The sequence below is a fragment of the Camelus ferus genome, chromosome 11 (genome assembly GCF_009834535.1).
Source record: "Camelus ferus isolate YT-003-E chromosome 11, BCGSAC_Cfer_1.0, whole genome shotgun sequence".
Classification (NCBI taxonomy): domain Eukaryota; kingdom Metazoa; phylum Chordata; class Mammalia; order Artiodactyla; family Camelidae; genus Camelus; species Camelus ferus.
This window is the reverse complement of record NC_045706.1, coordinates 41,916,811-41,943,393: the sequence shown is the minus strand read 5'-3', so window position 1 is coordinate 41,943,393 and position 26,583 is coordinate 41,916,811. Positions and strand designations below refer to the sequence as shown.

The 26,583-nt window shown below is 32.8% G+C and overlaps 2 protein-coding genes across 11 annotated transcripts in view; one reads left to right on the top strand and one right to left on the bottom strand.

Moving 5' to 3' along the window:
* The window catches only part of FAM13C (family with sequence similarity 13 member C), a 536,869-nt gene that overhangs the window by 118,101 nt on the left and 392,185 nt on the right, over positions 1-26,583 (top strand). The gene's annotated exons all lie outside the window — the stretch shown is intronic.
* The window catches only part of PHYHIPL (phytanoyl-CoA 2-hydroxylase interacting protein like), a 46,529-nt gene that overhangs the window by 5,443 nt on the left and 14,503 nt on the right, over positions 1-26,583 (bottom strand). For all 3 annotated transcript variants that reach the window (XM_032491454.1, XM_032491456.1, XM_032491455.1), the window contains exons 2-3: positions 3,191-3,387; positions 1,188-1,362 (exon numbers count right to left, since the gene is read on the bottom strand). In XM_032491454.1, the coding sequence (XP_032347345.1) occupies positions 1,188-1,362; positions 3,191-3,387 (372 nt within the window). The remainder of the gene's footprint in view (positions 1-1,187; positions 1,363-3,190; positions 3,388-26,583) is intronic.

The window sequence follows — 26,583 nt, the reverse complement described above, 5'->3', positions numbered from 1 at the left end:
TGCTTACTGGACTATGATGTATGCCATATTTCATTTTAAAATGTATTTTTTCACATTTTAGCATCTTTGACATGAGTCTGACAATAAACGTTGTAACAAAACACTGTTTCGCAGTTTAATTGGCAGTGTTTTTTCTTAGTGATACATAAAATGGTGGCTCTTATTATAATCAATGGCATCTTAAGGAGAGATACAGCAGTAACTAAGCACATACTGAGTCTAAAAAAAATGCAAGTGTGAGGCTATGGGGGAAGAAAAGCTGATTTATCTGAAGGATGTCTCAGCTGGGGAAAGTTGCCAAGCAACCTGCAATAGGTGAGGCAAATTGTTTTAAAGACTTTTTCCACAAGCTCCTTTGTGTTGAAACACTCAGCCTCTCTCTACAATTTTATAGAGAATACAATTACCTAGACAAAGAGGAAACAAAGCCCCTTCTCAGAGACAAAAGGAGAGGATGACAGATGTGTTAAAATAGAGATATATTTTTGCCCTTCACCACCTACTTAAGTGCTCAATAAATAATTGTTTCTTGATTGAATAAATAAACAAATAGATAAATGAATAAGATGAATGGTAACATTTACAAACCAGTCTATTATTAAGGTACAGTTCATGATCTAAGGGGATGGATTCTCCACATCAGATATCCCAGTGCTAAATGGCTGAGATATTTTCTAATTAAGCAAAGACAGACACAGACACACACACACACACACACACACACACGACTTTAGCTTAGAGATTTTCAGCATTCAAGTGAAAAATCCAATGACATTTCTGCTAGTCATTGAGATCAGCCTCCACCTCCCTTAGAGAAAGGATGCTCCTGGCTTCTTTAAGAGTTGTAAAATAAGAAATTAAAAAAAAATAAAGGAAGAAAAATAAAGCTCTCTCTCAAAATAAATCTCAAAATATGCTGAGTATATTTTTAAGCTGCATCAATTTTTATTTGCAGAGCTTTCATTTTGAAAAATCAAACTGTGCATGTAGCACAGAAGTAATTTAATGCCATTACCTAGTTTTTGCTGAGAACCTCAGCTCCCTCTGTCACAATGCTAGTGGCAATGCAAAAATGACCAATGCAAGATGTATCACTTCATAATTACAAAAAATATATTTTCTATAATTAGCTTTCCAGGAACTATTAAATAAGTTTTTTCCCCTGTATTTGTACCCGGTTCTCTTACCTGCTGTGCAGAATTCTATAATTTCACTCCATTCAGACACAACATAATCACCATCAACCTGTTTTGAGGCAGTCTGCACTGCTACTGTATACTCAGTTCTTGGGCTCAAAAACCAGTGTCCACGGACAGTCATCGGCAAGGGAACAGCTTTTGCCACCAGTTTTGTTGGAACATCCTAAGAAAGGAAGAAAGGGAAGTTGGAAGGAAAGAAGAAAGAGAGGAGAGGAGAAGGAAGGGAGAAAGGAAATAAACAAATTCAGCAGTATAACTTGAATCAATTGTAAATAATATGGAAGAACTTATTAAAGTCCTGGCTGATGACAAGTTTTCTGTTTAGAGATATTTAGCAATTATTAGATTCAAATCTCTAATTTTCCAGGTATAAAAATTAAGGCCCAATTTGATCAAGAGACAGGCTAGCTAATGACATAAATGTACTTGGATCCATTTCCAGTATAATATTCTTCTCCGTACACTCCTTAATATGCTCCTTAAAATGCAGTATTATAATATTAAATGATAAAGCAACACAAACAAAAACAAATAAAAATTCAACAGATTTAGTATTTTAAAATATTATATTTGTTTAACTTATACTATACAATAATTTTATACGAGTAGCCCATTATTAAAAATATGTGAGGGGACAGAACATTTTAAAAGTAAATGATCAGTTTTACATACAAATGAGGTGACATTTGCTTTACTTGTATTCAAGTATGGAGTCTATGTGTCACAGAAAAGTTTAGACATTTCTGAACAATGATTAATAAGGTAGTTAAACCTGCTAGTTGAATATTCACTGTACTTCCTAAGATATGATATTCTAAGTGTGGAATGAAGACAGAGGATCAAATCTTGATTTGACCCCTCATCATTTAATGCTAAATATTTCAAAACTACTTCAAGAAGGCAAATGTCAGCAAAGAGAATATGCAAGACCAGGAAGAACAATTACAATAGAAACATGGGGAAAATAACGACTTGCCAATCTTGTTCTTTCGCACTTATCTGGATGGATAAGCCTCATTTACCATTAGTAGTATAATTACACATCTACTACAATGTATAGCTTCCAGACAAGACAATTCTTCCAAAAGATTTGCCAAGTTAAAATTTAGTATCAATATTAAAAAAAAAAAAAAGGTCAGTTTTCATCATCAGTGAAAATACTGAAACACAAAGAATTCTTAAACCAGGTAACTATTATCCTTTCTGTAGCTACTTCTGAAGGGGGATGCCTGTCAGAAAAGATGTGGTAAGCAGGCAGGTAAGAGAATGAACACCAGAATTGCTACATGTCTAAAATACCTAAAGGTTAATTTTTATTCTCAAACCATAAAATAAAATTGACTACATAGAACAATTTTCAGCCCTAAAGTATTTTCACAAATATCCTAAAGTTTGTAAGCTGCATCACATTCTTCTTTTGGCAGTTATTATATGAAAACATGTGCTTCAGTGGAAAACTATGAATCGTCTGTAGCACACTTCTGCCTACCTCCTTCTGGTTCTATTTTTACAACTCTGTGATTTGTAGACAACTGATAACAATTCAGTTATTCTTGTCTAAATACATGCAAGTCAACTTTGTCCAGTGGAAGTACAACCCTCCCCTCCTGCTCTTGCCCCTTACCCCACCCCAGACCGGCTTTGCCTCCACTTCTACATTTATTTCAATGTCCTGATCCATAAAGGTGCCTTTTTTTGGATCATCCTTTGAATTGGTTGTAATACCACATCAGTTACCTCATTAGTGAGTTAAATAAAATCTTTAACACATGTTCATTTTCTGTATGAAACTCAAAGTTTCACGTTTTCTGGAAAAAACTATTTTAGCAATATACTTGGCATTTCATTTTCTAACAAAAATTTCTTAGAGGAATAGAGTTTCTTCCCAGTGTCATAAGTAATTAATACAACATTATTCCTTCTGTCAAAATGTCATCATATTTAGAAAGTTTCAAGACACAAATGAATGTAAGGATGTGTTAGGATTTTACCTTGTGTTTAAATTTATTGGAGTTCTTGTTCTCCTTCTTATTAAGGTCAATGAAATAGTGTGTAATACGATCCTTTGATTTTGCATCCATTTCCCATGAAATCTTGAATGAGTCACATGTAATGTTGCTTATTTTGATGTTATGTGGTACCGGAAGTTCTTCCATCTCTGCTATGCCACTGTCCTGTGATTTGTTACCTGCAGGAAAACAATCCACAAGATAGAGAAAATGCTTTCACTTTGGCTAACATTACAGAGCAGAATATGACAAATGACAAGACAAAAAGAGAAAATATAGACTTGCCACGTTTGTTTCATATATAAGGAAGGCATACTGGACCAAATGTTACTCCACTTCTCCTTCCTATGTTCCCTTCCCACCTCCGCCCCCAAACCAACATAAAATTCAATAAATGTCATTGTTATTCATGATAAAAATGGTAGGTCATAAATCAGCCACATAGCTTGTTCCTACATAGAATAAAATAGCAAATCTTGATCAACAAAAACTAAAAGCAACAATAATGAATGTCACCTGTGGCAATACCTTCCATTTCCAGATTAGACTGCGCTCTCCACCCCTAAGCTCCCATCTCAATTACTGATAGAAAACTTTTGACAATTCCCAGTCTTATTAAATCTTTGACCCATATTGTCTCATCCCAAGCTGTGTTGTGGCCAGAGAAACTGTATGACAATCAAAAAATAATTTCAAAATAACGAAAGTTCTTTATTGTCATTTCTTGAATAATACTTTTAAAAATCCTTCTTTCTTCTCTTACGTGCTTCTATCATATCCCAGTTTCCCCCACTCCATAAAACTCCCAGAAAAATTACTCCTTCATCTTCTTCCTCCTTCCACCTGGCCTCACAGAATCCCCAAATTGCTTCTGGCCTGAAGTCTTTCATAAGGAAAGTGAAAGGAAGAAACCAAGTGGCATCCTGTTAATGGCCTTGGGAAAGGGAAGGCAAAAAATATGCAAATAGTGATTTTTGTTCTATTTAGAAAAGCTCAGATTTTAACCTATTATTCTGACTGTAGTCAGGATATCTTTATTTATATCTTTAATATATCTTTAAGCAACATTAATGAAAATTTTTCTGGACTCTTAAGAGCAGAAATTTCTGTAGAAATCATATGCATTATGACTGTCCATGTAATTTTACAACAACTGAGTGAAAAATTGTTTCTTAAGAAAAAAAGCTATTTTGCATTTGATCCAATTTAATGAAAATACAACTTCAATACAGACACTAAAATAATATATTTTGTCATTTCAACTTCTATTATTATTTTATTCAACCTTAAAGTTACAAATAATTATTTTCTAGAATATAATACTTTGTTTTATACAGTTTCTCTTCTAATTATTAAAACTTGAGAAAAAATTTACCTTTATTGAAATGTGGTAACTTTTGCTCACATCATAATTTGCCATTCAGAACAATATAAAGCTCAAACCTAGAAACAATTTGTTTATCAAGAACCCTCATTTTCAAGCTACTTATACTCCTTAACAACCCCCCCCCCCCAGATTAGCCTTCATGCAGCTTTCTTGGGAAAAACTAGTATAGAGTATCAGTTTACATATAACTTCCTTCCTCTTCATGCTGTGTGCATCAATTTTTAACTGAGATTTTGAGATAAATGACAGAAGACAATGATTCTGTCTTTAAAACTGGTGAAACAGTGATCCACCTGACATTCATATTCAATAACTAGCCAATTCTACCTCAGATCTATACGATCAAGTGTACTTTCTTTTCAAAGGTAGCTTCCCTTTATCAGTAAGACTTCGTCTTTAGGGTAATTCTAGCTACGTGCTTCTACGTGCCAAACAATTTTCATAACTCTAGCTGTACTGCTCGTTGGTAATACTGAATGGAGAACCAGTAAGTGGCACTTTTTATCCATCCAAAATAAAGTTGCTTTTTCAGAACAAACATTTCAAAAGCACGTTTCTAACAACAGCAATTATTAAAATGCAAACTGAAAATATGGCCAAATTACACTGATTCATTTCATATATATGGCTCTTCTTTCACTGAACTTAAGTTGCCTTAGGAAAAAAAGATCAGATTTTAAAAAGCAGACTTATTGAAATATAATTTATGTGCCATACAACTATTCATTTAAAGTGTAAAATTTCAATGGCTTTTAGTAGATTCAGAGTCATGCATCCATCCACGTTCCACACAATGAATCAGAGAACATTTTTCTTTTATACCAAAAAGAAACTCCACATACCTGAGTCATCACTCCCCAACCCCAACCTCTTCATGTCCCCTCTGACCTCAGCCCTAGGCAATTACTAATCTATTTCTTGTTTCTAGATTTGCCTATACTGGGTATTTCATTTAAATGGTATCATAGAATATGTGGTCCTTCATGACTGGCTTCTTTCACTTAACATAATATTTTCAAGGTTCATCCATGTTATATAAATTCTTCTTTTCACTTCTGAATAATATTTCATTGTATGGATACACCAGCTTTTGTTTATTTACTTATCAGCTCAACATTTGGATTGTTTCTACTTTTTGGCTATTATAAATAATGTGGCTATGAACATTCATGTGTAAGTTTTTGTGTGAATATATGTTCTTCTCTTCTCTTGAGTATATGTCTAGGAATGGAATTGCTGCTGGTTCATATGGCAACTTTATGTTTAACTTGCTGAGGAATCGCCAAACTATTTTCCAAAGTGGCTACACCAGTTCACAATCCCACCAGCAGTGTAACTGGGTTCCAATTTCTCCATATCCTCATTCACACTTATCATCTATCTTGTACTTTTGGTGTCATATCTAAGAGACCATTGCCTAAGCCAAGGTCACAAAGATTTACACCTAAATTTTCTTCTAAGAGCTTTACAGTTTTAATAGTTAAAGTTTTAGATCCAGTCCTAGTTAATTTTCATGGTATATGGCGTGAAGTAGGGGTCCAGGGTCATTTTTTTTTTCATATGGATATGCAGTTGTTCCAGCACTGTTTATTTTAAAAGATTATTTTTTTTCTTCATTTAGTTGCCTTGGCACTCTTGGCAAAAATCAATTGTCTATTCTGGAGAATGTTCCATGTGCACTTGAGAAGAATGTGTATTCTGTTGCTTTCAGATGGAATGCTCTATAGATAGCAGTTAAGTCCATCTGGTCTAATGTGTTATTTAGGGCCTGTATTTCCTTATTGATTTTCTATCTCGATGATCTGTCCATTGATGTAAGTAGGTTGTTAAGGTCCCCCACTATTATTGTGTTATTGTCAATTTCTCCTTTTATGTCTGTTAACAATTGCCTTATATGTTGAGGTGCTCCTATGTTGGGTGCATACATACTTACAACTGTTATATACTCTTCTTGGATTGATCCCTTGAGCATTATGTAGTTCCCTCCTTTGTCTCTTGTAACAGTCTTTATTTTAAAATCTATTTTGTTGGGAATAAGTCTTGCTGCTGCAGATTTCTTTTGGTTTCCGATTGCATGGAATATCTTTTCCCATCCTCTTACTTTCAGCTTGCATGTGTCTCTAGCTCTGAAGTCAGTCTCTTGTAGACAGCATATATATGGGTCTTGTTTTTGTATCCCTTCAGCTAGTTTATGTGTTTTGGTTGGAGTGTTTAATCCATTTACATTTAAGGTAATTATTGACCTGTATGTTCTTTTATATGCACAATGCTATGAGGTTAGTAATCAACTACAAGAAAAAAACTGCAAAAACTGCAAACACGTGGAGGCTAAACAATATGCTACTGAACAACTAATGGATCAGTGAAGAAATCAAAGAGGAAATCACAAAATACTTTAAGACAAATGAAAATGAAAACACAATGATCCAAAACCTCTGGTATGCAGCAAAAGCAATTCTAAGAGGTAAGTTTATAGGGATACAAGCCTACCTCAGGAAACAAGAAAAATCTCAAGTAAACAACCTAACCTCACACCTAAAACAGCTAGAGAAAGAACAAACAAAACCCAAAGTTAGCAGAAGAAAAGAAATCATAAAGATTAGAGCAGAAATAAATGAAGTAAAGAGTAAAAAACAATAGAAAAGATCAATAAAAGTAAAAGCTGGTTCTTTGAAAACATAAACAAAATTGATAAACCTTTAGTCAAACTCATCAAGAAAAAAGAGAGAACCCAAATTAATAAAATCAGAAATGAAAAAGGAGATGTTACAACCGACACCACAGAAATGCAAGGGATCATAAGAGGCTACTATGAGCAACTATACACCAACAAAAAGGATAATGTAGAAGAAATGGACAATTTCTTAGAAAGGTCCAATTTTCCAAGACTGAACCAGGAAGAAATAGACAGTATGAATAGAACAATTACAAGTACTGAAATTGAATTACTAATTTAAAAAACTCCCAACAAACAAAAGTCCAGGACCAGATGGCTTCACAAGGGAATTCTACCAAACATTTAGGGAAGATTTAACACCTATCCTTCTGAAGCTATTCCAGAAATTGCAGGGGAATAAGCACTTCCAAACTCATTCTATGAGGCTATCATTACCCTGATACCAAAATCAGACAAGGATATAACAAAAAAAGAAAATTACAGGCCAATATCACTTATGAATATAAATGAAAAAATCCTCAACAAAATACTAGCAAATTGACTCCAACAGTGCATTAGAAGGATCATACACCATGATCAAGTGGGATTTATCCTAAGGATGCAAGGATTTTTCAATATCCTCAAATCAACCAATGTGATATACCACATTAACAAGTTGTAGAATAAAAACCATGATTATCTCAATAGATTCAGAAAAAGCTTTTGATAAAATTCCATGTCCATTTATGATAGAAACTCTCCAGAAATTGGGCATAGATAGAACATACCTCAACATAATAAAGGCCATATATAACAAACCCACAGCTAACATCATACCATATGGTGAAAAGCTGAAAGCATTTCCTGTAAGATCAGGAACAAGACAAGGAGGCCCACTCTCATCACTTTTATTCAACAAAGTTTTGGAAGTTTTAGCCATAGCAATCAGAGAAGAAAAATAAATAAAAGAAATCCAAATTGGAAATGAAGAAGTAAAACTTCTTTGCAGATGACATGATACTATACACAGAAAACCCTAAAGAAGGAACCAGAAAACTATTAGAACTCATCAATGAATTTGGTAAAGTTGCAGGATATAAAATTACTATACAGAAATCAGTTGTATTTCTGTACACTAACAATGAAATAGCAGAAAAAGAAATTAAGGGAACAATCCCATTTACCATTGCACCAAAAAGAATAAAATACTAGGAATAAATCTACCCAAGGAGGCAAAAGACCTGTACTCCGAAAACTATAAGACACTGATGAAGGAAGTTGAAAATGACAAACAAATGGAAAGATATCATGTTCTTGGGTTGAAGAATCATTATTGCTAAAATGGCCATACTACTCAAGGCAATATACAGATTCAATGCGATCCCTATCAAATTACCAATGACATTTTTCACAGAGCTGGAACAAAAAATGTTACAATTTGTATGGAAACACAAAAGACCCCGAATAGACAAAACAATCTTGAAAAAGAAGAATGGAGCTGGGGAAATTATGTTCCCTCACTTCAGACCATACTACAAAGCTACAGTTATCAAAACAGTATGGTACTAGCACAAAAAACAGACACAGCTGTAAGTGGCACAGGATAGAAAGTCCAGAAATAAACCCATGCATGTATGGTCAATTAATCTATGACAAAGGAGGCAAGAATATACAATGGATAAAAGACAGTCTGTTCAGTAAGTGTTGCTAGGAAAACTGGAAGTTAGACTGAAATTAGAACATTCTCTAACACCATATACAAAAATAAACTCAAAATGGATTAAAGATTTAAATATAAGACCAGATACTATAAAACTAGAGGAAAACATAGGCAGAACACTCTTGGACAAAAGTCACAGCAATATATTTTTTGAACCAGCTCCTGAAGTAATGAAAATAAAAGCAAAAAAAAAAAAAAAAAATGGGGGGATCTAATTAAACTTGAAAGCTTTTGTACAACTAAGGATACCATCAACAAAATGAAAAGACAACCTACAGAATGGGAGAAAATAGTTGCCAATGATGTGACCAACAAGAGACTAATTTCCAAAATATACAAACAGTTCATACACCTTAATATCAAAAAACAAGCAATCCAATCAAAAAATGGGCAGAAGACCTAAATAGACATCTCTCCAAAGAAGACAGATGGCCAACAAGCACATTAAAAGATGCTCAACATCACTAATTGTTTGAGAAATGCAAGTCAAAACTACAATGAGATATCACTTCACACCAGTCAGAATGGCCATCATTAAAAAGGCTACAAATGATAAATGCTGGAGAGGATATGGGAAAAAAAGGAACCCTCCTACACTGTGGGTAGGAATGTAAACTGTTGCAGCCACTACAGAAGACAATATGGAGGTTCCTTAAACAACTAAAAATAGACTTACCATATGATCCAGCAATCCCAATCCTGGGCATATACCCAGAGAAAAATATAATTCAAAAAGACACATGCACTCCAGTGTTCACAGCAGCACTATTTACAATAGCCAAGACATGGAAACAACCCAAATATCCATCAACAGATGACTGGATAAAGAAGCTGTGGTATATATGTACAATGGAATACTACTCAGTCATAAAAAAGAATAAAATAATGCCACCTGCAGCAACATGGATGGATCTGGAAATCATCATTCTAAGTGAAGCCAGAAAGATGAAGAAAAATGCCATATGATACTGCTTATATGTAGAATCTAAAAAAAAAAAAAAAGACACAAACAAACTTATCTACAAAACAGAAACAGACTCACAGACATAGAAAACAAACTTATGGATACCAGGGGGTAAAGAAGATGGGAAGGAATAAATTGGGAATTTGAAAATTCCACCTCTTGAGGAGTGATGGAAATGTTAACTATCTTGATTGTATAACTGTGTTGACTGTGATACATATATGTTAATAAAATTTATAAACTGCAATATGGTTGCCACCACAAAGTTAGCTAATAGCACCATCTTGTCCCACAATTATCATTTCCTTTCTGTGGTGAGAATACTTAAGATCCAGTTTCTTAGCAACTCTGAAGTACATAATACAGTATTGTTAATTAACTATAATCACAATGCTGTGGGAGAGGCAGAATTTTAACAGTTGAAGACAGTAGTGAAAGAGCTGAGGACATGGCATTCTAAATGGAAACAATAGAAAAAGCATTAAGCAACTGTATTTTCTTTATAATCCTTATTCTTTTATTTTAGGGCCATATTTCAGAATAGAAATCATGCAACATAATCTTTTCATCTCATTATATATGTATGTTTCATTATATATGCATGTATGTATATATGTGAATACATACATATGTGTATGTATGTATTCACACAGTGCATTCATCTGTGTGAATATATAATACACACATATATAATGATACAATATTTTTTCTTTTTAATTGCTTTGTTCAGAGATTTATTTACCTATCAAAATCCTTAAATTCCTTACAACCTGAGATGTCTTTATATTTACCTTTTTGAAAGATATATCAGAGGAAAAAAATTACTTGGTTATCAAGATTTCCTCATGAATTACCTCATGAAGTGTCTCCCCCAAAATGATTAATCCAAAAATAGTTTTGTCTGAATTAAGATTAAAAATGTAAACTACCTAATAAACAGATGTACTCTGACAAAAATTGCAACATAACATGTTTCTATTTATTGAGAACCTGTTTGTAGCAAAATTTTTGTATCATTGTCCCTTGGCCCCACAAATTTTGTAAAAATGAGTAATTTTTCTTCCTCATATTATCTTCCCTAGAAGATAATCTAAAATCATAGTTACAGTAGTTAAAAGGGCATAAATAACTCAGTTTAAATGACATAAAAGAAAGAGTATTAGGTAATAAAGGTAGTTAGTTTTAAAAATGGGCCTTAGGCTGTCCTTCTAAAAAAAAATTACAAGTGTTAGGTTTCACTTCCCTTAAAAGCAGCAATCAGGAAAAATTTTCTCTTATCATATCTTTTTTTCTTCCTAAAGTTTTAATGATAAAAAAATCAGCTACCATATAGTACAAACAGGAGGGCTTATTTTACAATGAAAATTGTATATATATGTTAAATACATATATTAATAATTTTCATTATAAAATAAGAGATACAGTCTGCTGTGGTAAAAATACTTTTCATAAAACATTAAAATGCTGCAATACTTTTAAAGTCATTAAAGAAAAACTAATTAAGACAGTAATAAAACTCAAAATAGTAACTATAACAAAATCTGAAACTGTTCTCCACTTTATTCACAATAAACTCCCAAAACAAAATACTCTCAGTAGTAACACTGAATATTGTTGGAACTTTTAGGAAAAAACAAAACAATAAAAATCTCTTGTAATCTCTATACTGTTAACATACTGCAGTATATTGTTTTATAATCTGTTTTTCACTTACTATACTGTGAACAATTTCCTATGATATATAATTTTAATACTGGTATATTGTATTCTATTAATCAGTCATCCTAATACCAAATATACAGATTTATCCAGTGTTTTCCTGTAATAATACTTCAATCAACACTATTCTATGTAAATTTTATGCATATCTATGATTTTTTTATCTTTGGATAAATCCCAAGAACTGCAAACATTGAATCACATTTGTTTTCATCAATTTGTATTCCCAACTACAGTTTTAGAATGTGTATTTTTTGTACTTTTATTAATTCCATGTATTACTATTTAAAATGTCTATGTATAAAATAGATAAACAACAAGGTCCTACTATATTGCACAGGGAACTATATCTAATATCTTGTAATAGCCTATAATGAAAAAGAACATGAAAAGGAATATATGTATATATGTAAAATTGAATCACTATACTGTACACCAGAAATTAACACATTTTAAATTGACTATACTAAAGTAAAATAAAATATCCAAGAGTTTTGATGGGCAAAAATTGAAATCTTATTTTATCTTAAAAAAGCAAAAAATGAGCCTTAACCTAAACCACACACCTTATACAAAAATCAGCTCAAAATTGATCTGAAAACTTAAATGTAAAACACAAAACCATTAAACTTTTAGGAAAAAAAAAAAACCAGAAGAAAGTCTTTGGGATCTAGACTAAGCAAAAAGTTCTTAGACTTAAAGCAAATGCATGATCCATAAAAGGAAAAACACTCAGACCCTCCCCACCTTTATTTATTTTTGCCTACTTGAAGTGCCCTTCTACCAATGCTTCAGCTAATTTCTCCTTTTTGCTTTCTGTATCTTGATGCCACTGTGTGTGTGTGTGTGTGTGTGTGTGTGTGTGTCTGTGTGTGTTTATAACTTCATTGGGCATTATAGCCTTTTCAATTAAAAATAACCATTTTTACCTTAATATATGTAATGTATTAATTATACAAAATAATTTGTATCCTGATTTATTTCTATTTGCATGTGTATGGTATATCTTTGTTCATCTCTGCATTTTATTTTTTACTTTAAATCTTTTTGAGTAAATTTGGTTTAAGTGTATCTTTTGTTTAGGTGGATCTGTTTCTGACCTCCAGGTATATGTTATCTTCTGTTTTCACCTCTGCCTTTTCTTTTATATTCTGAACAAAAAAACTAAGTGTTTTCTCCATATCTCTGATTTTTTCCTTCAGTGTGGCTTCCATTCTTTATCATAAAAGTTTCAGAATTGGTATGGCATTATAAATTTTCTTATATTCTCTCCTGTTCACAATTAGGTCTCTTTATATATTAATTATCTCTTTATGTACTAGTTTATTATCTTATCTAATCTTTCATTTTTTGTTTCATTAAATCCAATCTTGAATTTTATTGAGAATACAAATCAGAATCTATAACATTTACATGGTTTTACTATAGAAAATCTTTCTCTGCAGTGTTATTATACCTCTTATTGCTACATTTTTCTCCACCTATTTCTTTGTAGAATCTTTTCATAGATAGGTCTCATTTTAGTTTTTCTGTGTATTTATCCTTGAACAAGAAGACATTTCTAGGTCTGGCAAAGGATCTATCTCCTCGCTTGCTATAAGAGAATGCTATCAAACTTCTCCTCTTAGGTCTTAATCTGAAGGGGCAATTATGCATTTATTTTTCTGGTTAAGAGATCCTGAAGTCTGTATGAAGAGGAAAAAGAACCAGAGACATGGATAATTTGAGGACAGAAACATCATCTCAGTTTATACTCTTGGTTTTGGTTAACCTACTGATAGAGGACAGCTTGCCACCTCTAGCATTCTGTCTGGTCTGAAGCCTCCCTCCAGTTACAATGTAGAGCCAAGTTTGGATTCTTTCATTAATTGCTGATTCTCACATCAGAAAAGTGTCTTACTATTTTAGGGATATGCCTCAAACCTACCAGGTGGTACTAGTGGATAATACCACTTTCTGTGGCCCACAGCATACCTGCTTTCAAGGACCACTGAACCACAGCAACTAGGAAAATTCAAGTGGAGTTGTGCTCCCATTGATCCCTCTATCCACCAGATCAAAGGGTTATAGATCATGTCCCTTCCAAGAGCTTCTCCACTGTATTTCCTGCAGTAACACATGGTTTTCTGAGGAAAAGGAGTCAAAATTATACAGTCCTTTCTATAGTGGGAATTTCACGTGTAAATTATGTAACAGAGACTCCTCAGTGAGTGGAATGCTGATGGAACTTTTCCATAATTTACCAGTAAGTAAATTAATGGTATAGTCACACTGGATTTGTATAATTTCACATGGCACTGTTTCTCTGACTCTTTCACTTAATTCATTAATTTCTAAAATCTGGAATTAAATTGAAAGAGTTTCTAATAAAAAATGTACGTTACTCTATACCTTTACTGATTTTGACCCCTCAGCCCCCATCCAGGGGATATTTGACAATGTCTAGAAATATTTTTTTTATCAACGCAACATAGGGAGGATGCTACTGGCATCTAGTGAATTTACTCTGTGAAGCTTCATTGGTCCATGACATAAAATATCTAATCAATTCAATCAGTTAAGTTAAAAACCTCAAATAAGTCAGTTGCTTAATGTTAATGTATAAGTCCTTTGAAAAATAACCTAAACAGTTAATAACTTATTTTTTATATCACTGAACTCAGTTATTTTTATTTTTATTATTATTTTACTATACATTATTTAGTGGTATCCTATCCACTTGAATACATGTTTTTCAGATTTAAGATAGTTGTAATTCTGGACATCCAACTTCCAGAATTAAAGGAAACTAGGAACTGAGGATAAATATCCCTTAAGTATTAAAATAGAAAATAAGATATAGGACTGAGACATGATAGAAACTAAAGATTATGCTACACTACACAAGAGAGGTAAGAACAGGCTTGCATATTGAGGCAGCATTTGAAAGAGGACACAGGAAGAGCAAAGAATAAATTGCAGGACTAATCCAGGGAGGGAAATGTGAAACAGACACAGCTAAGAAAAGTGATGGAACCCATGAACAGATCTCAGAGGTAGGCCAAAGGCATTTCAAATATTTTGCGTCCCATTTTTAATAAGGTAACCTGCATTTGTTTGTTTATCTCTAAATATCACAAATTATACATCTCCATTATGCTAATACTCAAATTAATTTCCTACACTGACAGCATATCGCACACACACAAGTACACAACTACTGATTACAGATTGGCTAAGACTGTATATACCAGGCAGGCAGACAAGAGTTTGAATTCTAGCTATGCCACAAGGAATTGTCTGATCTTGTCTAAACCTTGCAAAACTCTCTAAGCCTCCATTTCTTCACAGGGTCAATGAGTTTTAAATCAGGTAACACAGACAGAAAAAACATTTAATACAGTATCTAGCATGTAGTAGACAATAAATGTTAGCTAATTTAACATTACATTAACAGAAAAAGCAATATAAATTCACTCTGTCCTTTGGTCTAATTAATGCATAATTCACTCTTCTAATTCACTCCAGAACGTCAGTGCCTCTGTGTCTTGAATGATTATTTTCTTTGGAAATCCTTCAAATATGCTGACATTCATTAGTGTCCAGATACACGCAACTATTTTTAGTAATCCATATATGCTAAAAGAGGCTATAAATTCCTAATTTTGATGTGACATTTGAGTATAAATAATATCTAATTATCTCATGCTTCTTGCTTGAATATACTCAACATTTATAAAAACAAAAACAAAAACAAAAACAAATCACACCTTATTTATTGTCTTTAGAGTGTTATTTTATCTTAGAGCCTGCCACCCTGCTTGGAGTATTCCTTCTTTCCACAGGCCTTTAGTTTTTATTTTTGTACAATATATCATTTTTTATTACCTCTTTTCTATGCACCTAATTCTTAAGCCTCTCTTTCTGAATTATTTCTCTCAGATTTATGATCATAGCACATGCTAATTATCTGTACATTTTTCATAGTTATTTCACATCCAAATCATTAATATTTTTGAAAGCATATTTCCCAATTATACCCATAGTTTCCAAATGGCATTTCACCCCTATTTTGGATCTTAGCATCTCTATTCTGTGATTATCCTTCCTGGGGTTGTTTCAAATCCATGTAACAGTACTTCTCTATTAAGAGAATTCCAATTTATTTTTCAAGAAACTTTTATGAGGTACTATTTTATTCTTCACCAAAGATGAAACTGCATTTATTGAACCAGCTGCAGGGCTATTGAAACCTCCTGATACCAACATTTTTTCACAGCTTCTCATTACTCTAGAGGTTAGGAGTTACAAACGGAGGACATAAAAATCCAACTATCGCAACATTAGGAAAATAGTTCTACAGGGAACACTGGCACCAGAATATTAATGAAAACTTTTCTTCTCTGTAAAGGCAATCTATGTGGTCAAAAGCAGGGGAATATGATCACCCTGGAACCTCAGACTCCTGAAGTCCAAGACACCAATATTCAAAAGAATCTAAAATGTAATTAAATTACAGTGCTCATGGACTTTACAGTATTTTGCTCTTTTGTGTGAAACCAAGAAAACTGGTTGATTTCTGTGATGCTGATCCTTCACAGATAGCACTGGATACTTCATTTCACAGAAGAAACAAGAGTCTGGCTTTCACTGACATAAGCAGCAGCACAAGATTAATGCTTCACACTATTAGTAGGCTTATCTCTCTTGGCTGTATCCTGTGTTAAATTCTGAGTTAAACTGCCTAGTCAGTTTTAAAATGGATGTGATCCCTGCCCCTAAAGTTGAACTGAAGCTCTAGTAAATAAGCAGCAAATAAAAAAGTGAAACTCATTCAGTATCTACTCTTCAGTTGAAATATCCAAAAATTATATATACGTGGTTTAAAATAACTAAAATAGCTATGATTTTTTTGTCATTTCTCCTTATAAAAGCCAAAATGTGTTAAACAAGTTTTAAAGATAAGATAAATCTGTCTTTCACTTGTTTCGGTACTCAAATGTCAAACCTATATGGAGAATAAAACTGAAGAACACACCTGTGACAAATGACATGATGAAAGAAATCTATAAGAAGAGAAACAATTTTGTATGACTGAAAACAAACACTAGATGACAACCGTAAACATCAAGGCTAGCCCAGGTTTTCTCACTAACTAGGCAAATCAAGCTATTTATACCTTGGTTTCTTGGTCAACTATAATAAGATTTAAGTATAGCATTCAATCAAAACCTTTTAGTAATAGAAACATTTATTAAACATTTGTACCCACTACACAGTGTTCTGAATGTTTTACATGTATTTTTGAATCCTCATAAAATTTATGAATTAGTATTATTATCATCACCCCATTTTAACAGATGAGGAAACTGAGGTAAAAAGAGGTTATATGACTTGACAAAAGTCAAATAGCTGATATAAAAGCCAAAATTTCAACCCAGGAGGCAAGCATTAAATTGTAGTTTCTTAACTGCTATAACTACAGCTGCCTTATGATCATTGCTCTAGAATATTTGTATTGTTTTGGGCAAATCACTTAACCTTCTCTGTTTACTCACTTGTAAAATAAGAGAACTTACCTGCATTAGATACTCTCTGAAATCACTTCCGTCTCCACACTTGGCTACCACATTTTTTCTAAGTTCAGTTTTCTTGAGCTTCTAGCATGTATTAGTTAACAAAATTTTCCATCACCTCATGGTCAAATTAAACATATCCTTTTATCGAAGAATTCAATTCTTTTCTCATAATATTTCCTTGCAATAGGGCCATTAAATGGGACATCATGGTGTAGTAGAGTAGGAATAGAGAAGTTTAGTATCTGGTCCAAGTTCTCTTATTGACATGTTGTACGACCTTAGTTATTAGCTAAGTCATTTTTAGTTACTAGCTAAGTCACTTACTTTCTCTTGAACTCAAGTTCCTCCTCTTTAAATTGAGGGGACTTGCCAATGTGTTCCATTAATTTTAGAGATGTTACATTTTTCTTGATTTGAAAAAGCCTAGATGATAAAAAGCAGAACTGATCAACTTTAATTTACTTAAAAGTCGACTATTTATGCCTGTCTTTTTGCCATTTTATAGTATTAAATCCTCAACAAGGACACCTAGGGGTAGAAAAAAGTGGGAACAGGCAAGGGGCCTATCAGTTTATTTTGCTAGTTATTAGCAATTCAGCATAAAAATGGTGTGAAGGGAGGCAGAATCTACCTTAAACTTAAGGTCTGAACTGCTTTTGCTGCTCCTTTTCTCCATGACTACAGAACAAACACGAACTGTTTGCATAATCCTATTCTTTGCTTTTTCAATTTACCTGAGCTTTGTTATTTTTATATGAATTCAGTAAGACATCTGTTTTGTGATTAATACCTTGTAGTCTACTAGAAATGCAGAGGAAGATATACATTTGAAGTGGAATTATTTCATGAAATAATCCTCTCTCAGGGAAAAAGATACTGTCCATTATGGATGTCAACTCAAAGTTCTTCCCTCCTTCCCCTTCTCTAATAATGACCCTTGTTCCCCTAGTATATTTAGTAATCTTAAAAAATTATCAATATATAAGCAAATTCATTTAATTGACATAAATGAAGGTACTTCCACGTAGTAAAATAATGAGCATCAATTTTCAAAACTTCAACAAAATCGTGGTCACAATTCATATAAAAGTGAAAAATAAATAACTTTTCATATAAATGGATCCAATTAGCATTATATTGTGACTTATAAAAGCAATTGTGGATAGAACACTTTGGGTCATAAGCCTGCTTCATGAAACTCTATCTAGAGACTAGTTAGTGAACCACATTTAATTTATTTATTCCCATCTGTGTAACTAAAAGCACTTTTATTGTACGAGACTTATAGATGGATGCTTCATGTTTACATATTACATTTCAGAACGTAAATATCAAACTGTCTAAAAAAATACCTACACAAGCAAGTCACTGATCAATTAACACTATAATTTGTTCACAGTTCTATTTACTTGGCTTTCTACTTTTTATTATTTTTAAATACTACTTTCTTATTTATTAATGGAATACATGCAGGAAACAGTCCCAAAACGACTAAGGGATACCAAAAAGTCTTTTAAAATATTTAGGATATAATTTTTATGCATATGATCAACACCATCTAATTTCAATAAAACTTATTCAATATGATAATTCCACAGCTTCCCCAAAATAATAAATATTGTATACAAAATCTGTACTTCTATATTGTAATGAAATGCTTTACCATGATGCTAATGAAGGTTAATATTCAGGGAACCTCATTTGCATGGTCTTCGTCCATGGCCTAGTGCATAATTTTTTATTTGTAATTATGTATTCTTTTTTCTAAAGCAGGTCTTCCAAGTTATATAAGGTTGAGGTGACACGTTATTTAGATCCACTCCTACAGAGCAGGTTAAAAGTTTTTTGAATATATGAAATCTAGCCAATTTTAACCTATTCTTTATTTTTTTAAAATTTCAAAATACAGCTTTATACAACTTTATATAAGGTATATACTTTAATATACCTTTATACAAGGTATACATCATGATTACTTGATATACATATACATACACACACACAATGGATAAATAGATAATGCAATTGTGGTGTGTGTATGTGTGTTTTTGCAAAATGTAGTCTACTATAATATTACTTATTAACTCAAGGTTATGAAAAGGCAGTTCTCCTTAATACATAAATTTTGAGTATTAGAATCTCCCTCCAAGAATGGCAAAATAAAATAAATATTACAAACTGTTTTCTCAGATACAGTTTCAAAGCTAATTGATTGGTATGTTCAACAGACATTAGTTGAATGCCTAAGTGCCAGAGATTAAAAGATCGATCAATGAGACACGAGTTCATTCTTTCAAGAAGCTTACATTATAATCTAGCAAACATATATATATGCATATGTATATAAGTGTGTATATATACGTGTCAATTTTTAAAGCTCTCTTATATACCCTTTCAGACAGTGATCAATTTCTTTGCTTCCCTTCATAACGAAAACTTCTCTGAACACCTGCCAAAACATGCTATCTCTATTTTTCACCCCTGATTCCCTCTTAGACCCAGTCAAATCTAGTTTCTGCCTCTACCACTCCAAGTCCTTATGTCATGTCACCAATAAACTCCATGTTAGCAAATCCAATGTATACTTTTCAGTTCTCCCCTGACTTTACCTTTCAACAGCATTTAACACAGGTCACCATCTACTGCTTCTTAAAACATGCTCTTAGTTTTTCTCCTATCTCACTACTCCTTCATATTCTCCAGACCTTTGTGACTAACTAAAAGTTAGTGTTTCTCAGAGGTCTACATTAGTGCTGTCCAACAGAACTTTTTACAATGATAAATGTTTCTTACGTGCTGTTTAGTATGGTTGCCACCAGCCACATGTGACCATTGAGCACTTGAAATGTAGCTAGCGTGAAGGAAGAAATACACTTCAAGTTTGATGTAATTTTAATTTTAAATACTCATTTGACCCTAATGGCTACTATACTGGATGACATAGCTTTAGAGAAAGCCCTTTTTTCTTACTTCTCCCTGTTAAGTGATCTATCATCTTTTCTGCTTACAGTTTCCAAGTTTATATCTCAAGATCTGAAGTGTATTTAACACCTCCACTTGGATGTCTCACAGACATGTCAAATTTAAAATATCTGAAACAGAACCCTTGATTTTCCTTCCCAACTTATGCTCCAACCCAGTGTTCCCCCATTTTAGTAAACTGGCCTCAGCATCTGCCCAGATGCTGCATCTAAAAATTTTAGATTTCAACAACTAATACAGGTTAACTAACCTTTTTTCAATTGTTCAAAAATTCAAGTTCTTTTCTCCCTGAAGTCTGCTTCCCCTGTCATATAATGCTTTACCTCCAGTTCTCAAAAAGCTCCCTCTCATCCTTCAGGTCTCTTATCTAAATTAAGTTTTTCCTCTTATTACAGATACTCTTCATAAGCTCCTTATTTCTTTCCTTCAAAGTTCTTCCATAATTTGTATTTGTTTATTTTTATCTTTAATTGGTTCTTTTAATTTGATCATAAGATCTATGAATGCAGGGATCATGTCCATCTTGTTACCAATATTTCCACAATGTTAACATAAATATTTATTGGATACATGAACTAAGTGTCAGTCCATTCCTCAAATTCATAAATGGAACGTTATTTTTATGCTTCTAAAATACCACTTAATTGGCAAAGGAAATTTTAATTATTTGATTCCCAAAGGTTCATAATAAAAGAAATTATCCATTTTTTCTTGTACTACTCAGTTGGTAACCTATTAGAAAGCAATGCTCACTTTTATAGATCCAATAAAGAAGTTATGTATACTTTAAAACACGCATGACACTACAGTGTTTTGCTATCGCACTGTATGGGTAAATCCTGCCAACCCCAGCCCCAAATAATATGTTCTTTCAGGCAGACAATAACAGTGAGCAAGAATTTATCTCTCCAAATAATTCTAATGGTTTTATCATTCTGAAAAGAATGTATAATATTCAAAGAAAGGAAAGAAGTGTACCATAAAAGGTGTACTATCTACAGTGTTACCGAGCCTCTCAATTCCCCTCTGCAACAATAACCATTATTAACAGTTTTTCCTTATATCCTTCCAGAATATTCTATGCACACAGCCTTGTTATCTGCCTTTCCAGATCTGGAATCATTCATTTCTTCAATTTCTTCTTAGCTGTTTTTCATGGAAAATGACATTTTAAGAGCATAATTTGGGCACTAAAAATATTCGTTCCTATTGGGTTGATCTTTATTTTTAGGCTTTTTCATTTGACAGACCTAAAAAATAATTGTTTTATTTTTAAAGAGGAAAGTTATTATGAGTTCTACTAATACTTCTATTTCAAATTTAGTACTATAGGATTTTAATTTAACCCCTTCAAATTATATTCCTACTTCCTTCCTCTCATGTCTGGTTCTCAGTGGGACTAGGAAGATAAAATTAGAATACTACTTACTCATTTTTTTAAATCCCACAATCCACACATTAACAGTCTGAGATAATATAACGTTACTACCAACAATATGATTTCTGTAAACAGTTGTTAGTTTTTTTTTCCTCAGCTCTGTTTTCTGTAGGGTATATATCACGAGGGAGGTACACTGTAACTGTTATGTTTTCAAGTCACTCGGAATACTTCCTCTCTGTGTAATTATGCTGCTAACTGGATAAACTCTGAAGTTTAATTTTATTTATTTTATTTTAAATTTTAAGAGTATTTTTGGTTTTATGTTTTCCCTGTATTAAAAGTTATCAATCTTTCTTATGATTTCATGGTTTTGTGTCACCCCTGAGCATCTGCTGCATTCCTAGAGTACATATTTTTAAATATTCATGTTTTTTTCTTGTGCTTTTATGGTTTTATTCTCTAAATGTTTACAACTTTGATCTGTATGGAATTACGGTAGAGTAGGAATCCATTTTGTCTTCTTATCCAAATGGCTATGTAGTTTCCCCAACACCATTTATTGAATAATCCATCTTTTCCCTCAAGCATTAGAAACATCTCTTAACCACTTATTAAGAGTCCAGACTCATAGCAGGCGTTTCTAGTGGTAGAAGAGTTAGTGACAATGGCTGAGAGCATCTACTGGCAATGGCACTAGTGGTAGTACCTAAAGTAGCCTATTGTTGTGGCAGAATCTTAGCTGTGTTGCATCTTGTTTTCTGCCCAACCTAGATTTTCTGGCTTTAACACAGATTAAGAGTCACTTGAATTTCTTTTAATATATTGTGTTTTGTTTCTTAAACACAGTAGTTTTGGCTGTTCGTAGCCAAGAAGCCTAACTTACACAATTTGATTTTCCCTCCACAATTCAATGGTGAGCATTCCCCAAAATGCAGCCTTTGGGTCTCTGCTCTACATTCTGTGGCTGAAACTCATGTCCATAATTACAATTACCAGAATTTTCACTACCATCCCCAGCAACTGACTCCTAATATGTACCTAATACGTATCACTGAACATGAGCTCATATCACCTCATTGTTTTTATATTTTCCATTTCACATGGTAAACATACCTACAGTTGGTTATCCTACCACTGAAAGCTACCTTTTAAATATTAATTTTCTAAAAATATTCTGAAGCTTTAAAAGATAGCACAAGGTGTTAAAGGCAAAGCAAGCAGAATGACATTGTTAGAAAAAGACAGGAGAAATGGCAGGAAATAAGGCCATGATTAGGAGACAATGGTAAAGTCACATAGTTTTTTTATGGTAGAGAGTTAATATTTAATAATACAGACATAAGCAACCACTAAATAATTTTGAGTAGTAAATTACATGATTAGATTTTTGTTCGAAAAAACCACTCTGGCAGCACTGAAGAAAGTGCAGAGGAAAATAATGAGACTATCTTTTTTCTTTTTTAAAGTCCTTTTATCCAAACAGATTTAGGATCTTACTACACATTATAAATAGTCTTCTACAAATTATTAACCAAAAGCTATAATTTGTAACCATATACAAAGTATGGGTGACACCTTGAAAATGACAGACAACAAATACAGTTTCTAATCAAATCAAATTGACTCAAAAACTGAATTATAATTTATCATTAATTTAATATCTATGATGCACAACTTGAAGAGCAGATAAAATCTACATTTAGAAAATTATTACACCATTGGGAATACATATAGCTTATCTATCATATAATCTTAAGTGTTACGTTGAGATGACTCTAAGTCTATGAGGGCCCATAAACTACAGGGCACATAGCTACTTAGGGAAACACTTCACTCACAGTTCGGTTTTACCTGTAGAAAAATAACATAAGCCCTTTCTTTGAAAAAGGGAAATACGAAATCAGAAATACAAGTTTAACTTTAAGAAAGGGATCAGCTTTTATTTAGTGACAGAATAAACAAAATCAGTTGGCCTTAAAAAAGTATTTTGGTTTATTCAGATGTTGTACTCTAAAGCAGCTAAAGTTATACTTAATGAACAAAATAAAACTCATTTGTGATATTCTTAAGTAAGGTCATTTACTGATGTTCTATTTTTTTTTTATCTCTTTTTAACTGAAGTATAGTTAGTTTACAATGTTGTGTCAATTTCTGGTGTACAGCCTAATGTTTTAGTCATATATATATATGTGTGTGTGTGTATATATATATATATATATTTGTTTTCATATTCTTTTTCATTATAGGTTACTATAAGATACTGAATATAGTTCCCTGTGCTATACAGTACAAACTTCTTCATCTATTTTATATATAGTAGTTAGCATCTGCAAATCTTGATCTCCCAATTTATCACTTCCCACCCTTTCCCCTCCAGTAATCATAAGTTTGTTTTCTATGTTTGTGAGTCTTTTTCTGTTCTGTAAATAGGTTCATTTGTGTCTTTTTTCTTTTTTTAGATTCCACATATGAGTGATATCATATGGTATTTTTTTTCTCTTTCTGGCTTACTTCACTTAGGATGATGGTCTCCGGATCCATCCATGTTGCTGCAAATGGCATTATTTTATTCTTTTTTATGGCTGAGTAGTATTCCATTGTATAAATATACTACAACTTCTTTATTCAGTCATCTGTCGATGGACATTTAGGTTGTTTCCAAGTCTGGGCTATTGTAAATAGTGCTGCTATGAACATTGGGGTTTGGGGTGCATGTATCTTTTGAATTAGAGTTCCCTCCAGATATATGCCCAGGAGTGGGATTGCTAGATCATATGGTAAGTCTATTTTTAGTTTTTTGAGGAATCTCCATACTGTTTTCCATAAGAGATGCACCAAACTACATTCCCACCAGCAGTGTAGGAGGGTTCCCTTTTATCGACACCCCCATTTGTTATTAGTAGGTTTTTGAATGATGGCCATTCTGACTGGTGTGAGGTGATAACCTCGTTGTAGTTTTGATTTGCACTTCTCTACTAATTAGCGATGTTGAGCATCTTTTCATGTGCCTACTGGCCATATGTATGTCTTCTTTGGAGAAACGTTTATTTAGGTCTTCTGTCTATTTCTTGCTTGGGTTATTTGTTATGAGTTATTTGAGCTGTTTGTATATTTTGAAAGTTATGCCCTTGTTGGTATTTGTACCTACTTAAAGCATATTCTATGACTTGTTGTACCTCTTGATAGGTCTTTTTGTAAAGTTTTTCAGAAACCTGGGTTATTGGCATAAACCCTATAAACATTCTATACACCCTATATATTCTTTAGCTATATAAAGACTTTTCATGGAATTTGACCTTGATGTAGATTTCTGTAACAATAAAACCATTTAGGTTTCTTTTGCTCCCTTTCAAGTCACTAGAAAGGAATTCTCGTACATGTAGCCAACTGATCAATTTACCATAATCTGTGGTCTCTTTAGTAATCACTACAGTCTGCCAAAGTTGAGACACGTGTACTGCAGTTTATGTTAGTTTGACTTTTACTTTGTAAATTATAATATGTACATAAAAAAATAATAAAGTATTAACAAAACAGTTTGAAAAACATTTCTGAAGTATACCTATTACTGATTTTATTTTGTGGGATGATATTACACTGAAAACTATAAAACATTAATGAAAGAAATTTAAGACAACACAAATAAGTAGATAGTCCATGCTCATATATTGAAATAATTAACATTGTTAAAGCGTTCCTACTACCCCAAACAATTTGCAGTTCCCTGCATTCCCTATGAAAAATTCCAATGGCATTTTTTACACAAATAGAAAAAAAAAAGTCCTAAAATTTATATGAAACCACAGAAGAATTTGAGTAGCCAAAGCAATCGTCAGAAAGAACAACAAAGCTGAAGGTAACATGCTCGCTGATTTCAAAATATATTACAAAGCTACAGACATCAAAACAGTATGGTACAGAGCATAAAAGGACACAGAATTATGGAATAGAACAGGAAGTCCAGAAATAAACCCATGCCTATAGCATCAATTTACAATAAAGGAGTGAAGAATATACAATAGATGAGGACAGTCTCTTCAATAAATGAAGCTGGCAAACTGGACAGCCACATGCAAATGAATGAAACTGGACTACTATCTTACACCATCCACAAAAATTAACCCATGGTGGATTAAATACTTGAACATGAGACCTGAAACCATAACACTGTAGAAGAAAACATAGGCAGTAAGCTCCTTGACATCACTCTTGGCAACGATTTTTTTCATTTGGTAATAGAGGCAAAAATAAATAAGCAAGACTACATCAAATTAAAAAGCTCCTGCATAGTAAAGAAAACCATCAACAAAATGAAAAAGGTACCGTACTAAATGGGAGATAATGCCTGAAAATCACATATCTAATAAGGCATCTGATAAAATATATAAACAACTCACAAAATTCAATAGCAAAACAATAAACAATTCAAATTAAAAAATGGGCAGATGAAATTAATAGACATTTTTACAAAGAAGAAATGCAGATGGCCAACAAGCACATTAAAATATATTCAGTATTGCTAATCATCAGGGAAATGCAAATCAAAACCACAAGGAGATACCACCTCACACTTGTCAGAATAGCTATTATCAAAAGAGACAAGAAATAACAAGTATTGGTGAGGATGTGGAGAAAAGGGAGCCCTTGCGCATTATCGGTAGGAATGTAAATTGGTGCAGCTACTGTAGAAAATAGTGTGGAGATTCCTCAAAAATTAAAAATAGAAGTGCCTTATGATTCAGCATTTCCACTTCTGGGAATTTATCTGAAGAAAAATGAAACACTAATTCAAAAAGATATATGCATCACCATGTTCACTGCAACATTATATGCAATAGACATGAAAACAACCTAAATGTCGATCAATGGATGAAGGATAAAGAAAATGTACACACACACAATGGAATATTATTCATTCATAGAAAAGAATGAAATCTTGCCATTTGAAACAATATGGATGGATCTTGAGGGTATCATGCTTAGTAAAATAGATCAGACAAAAAATGAC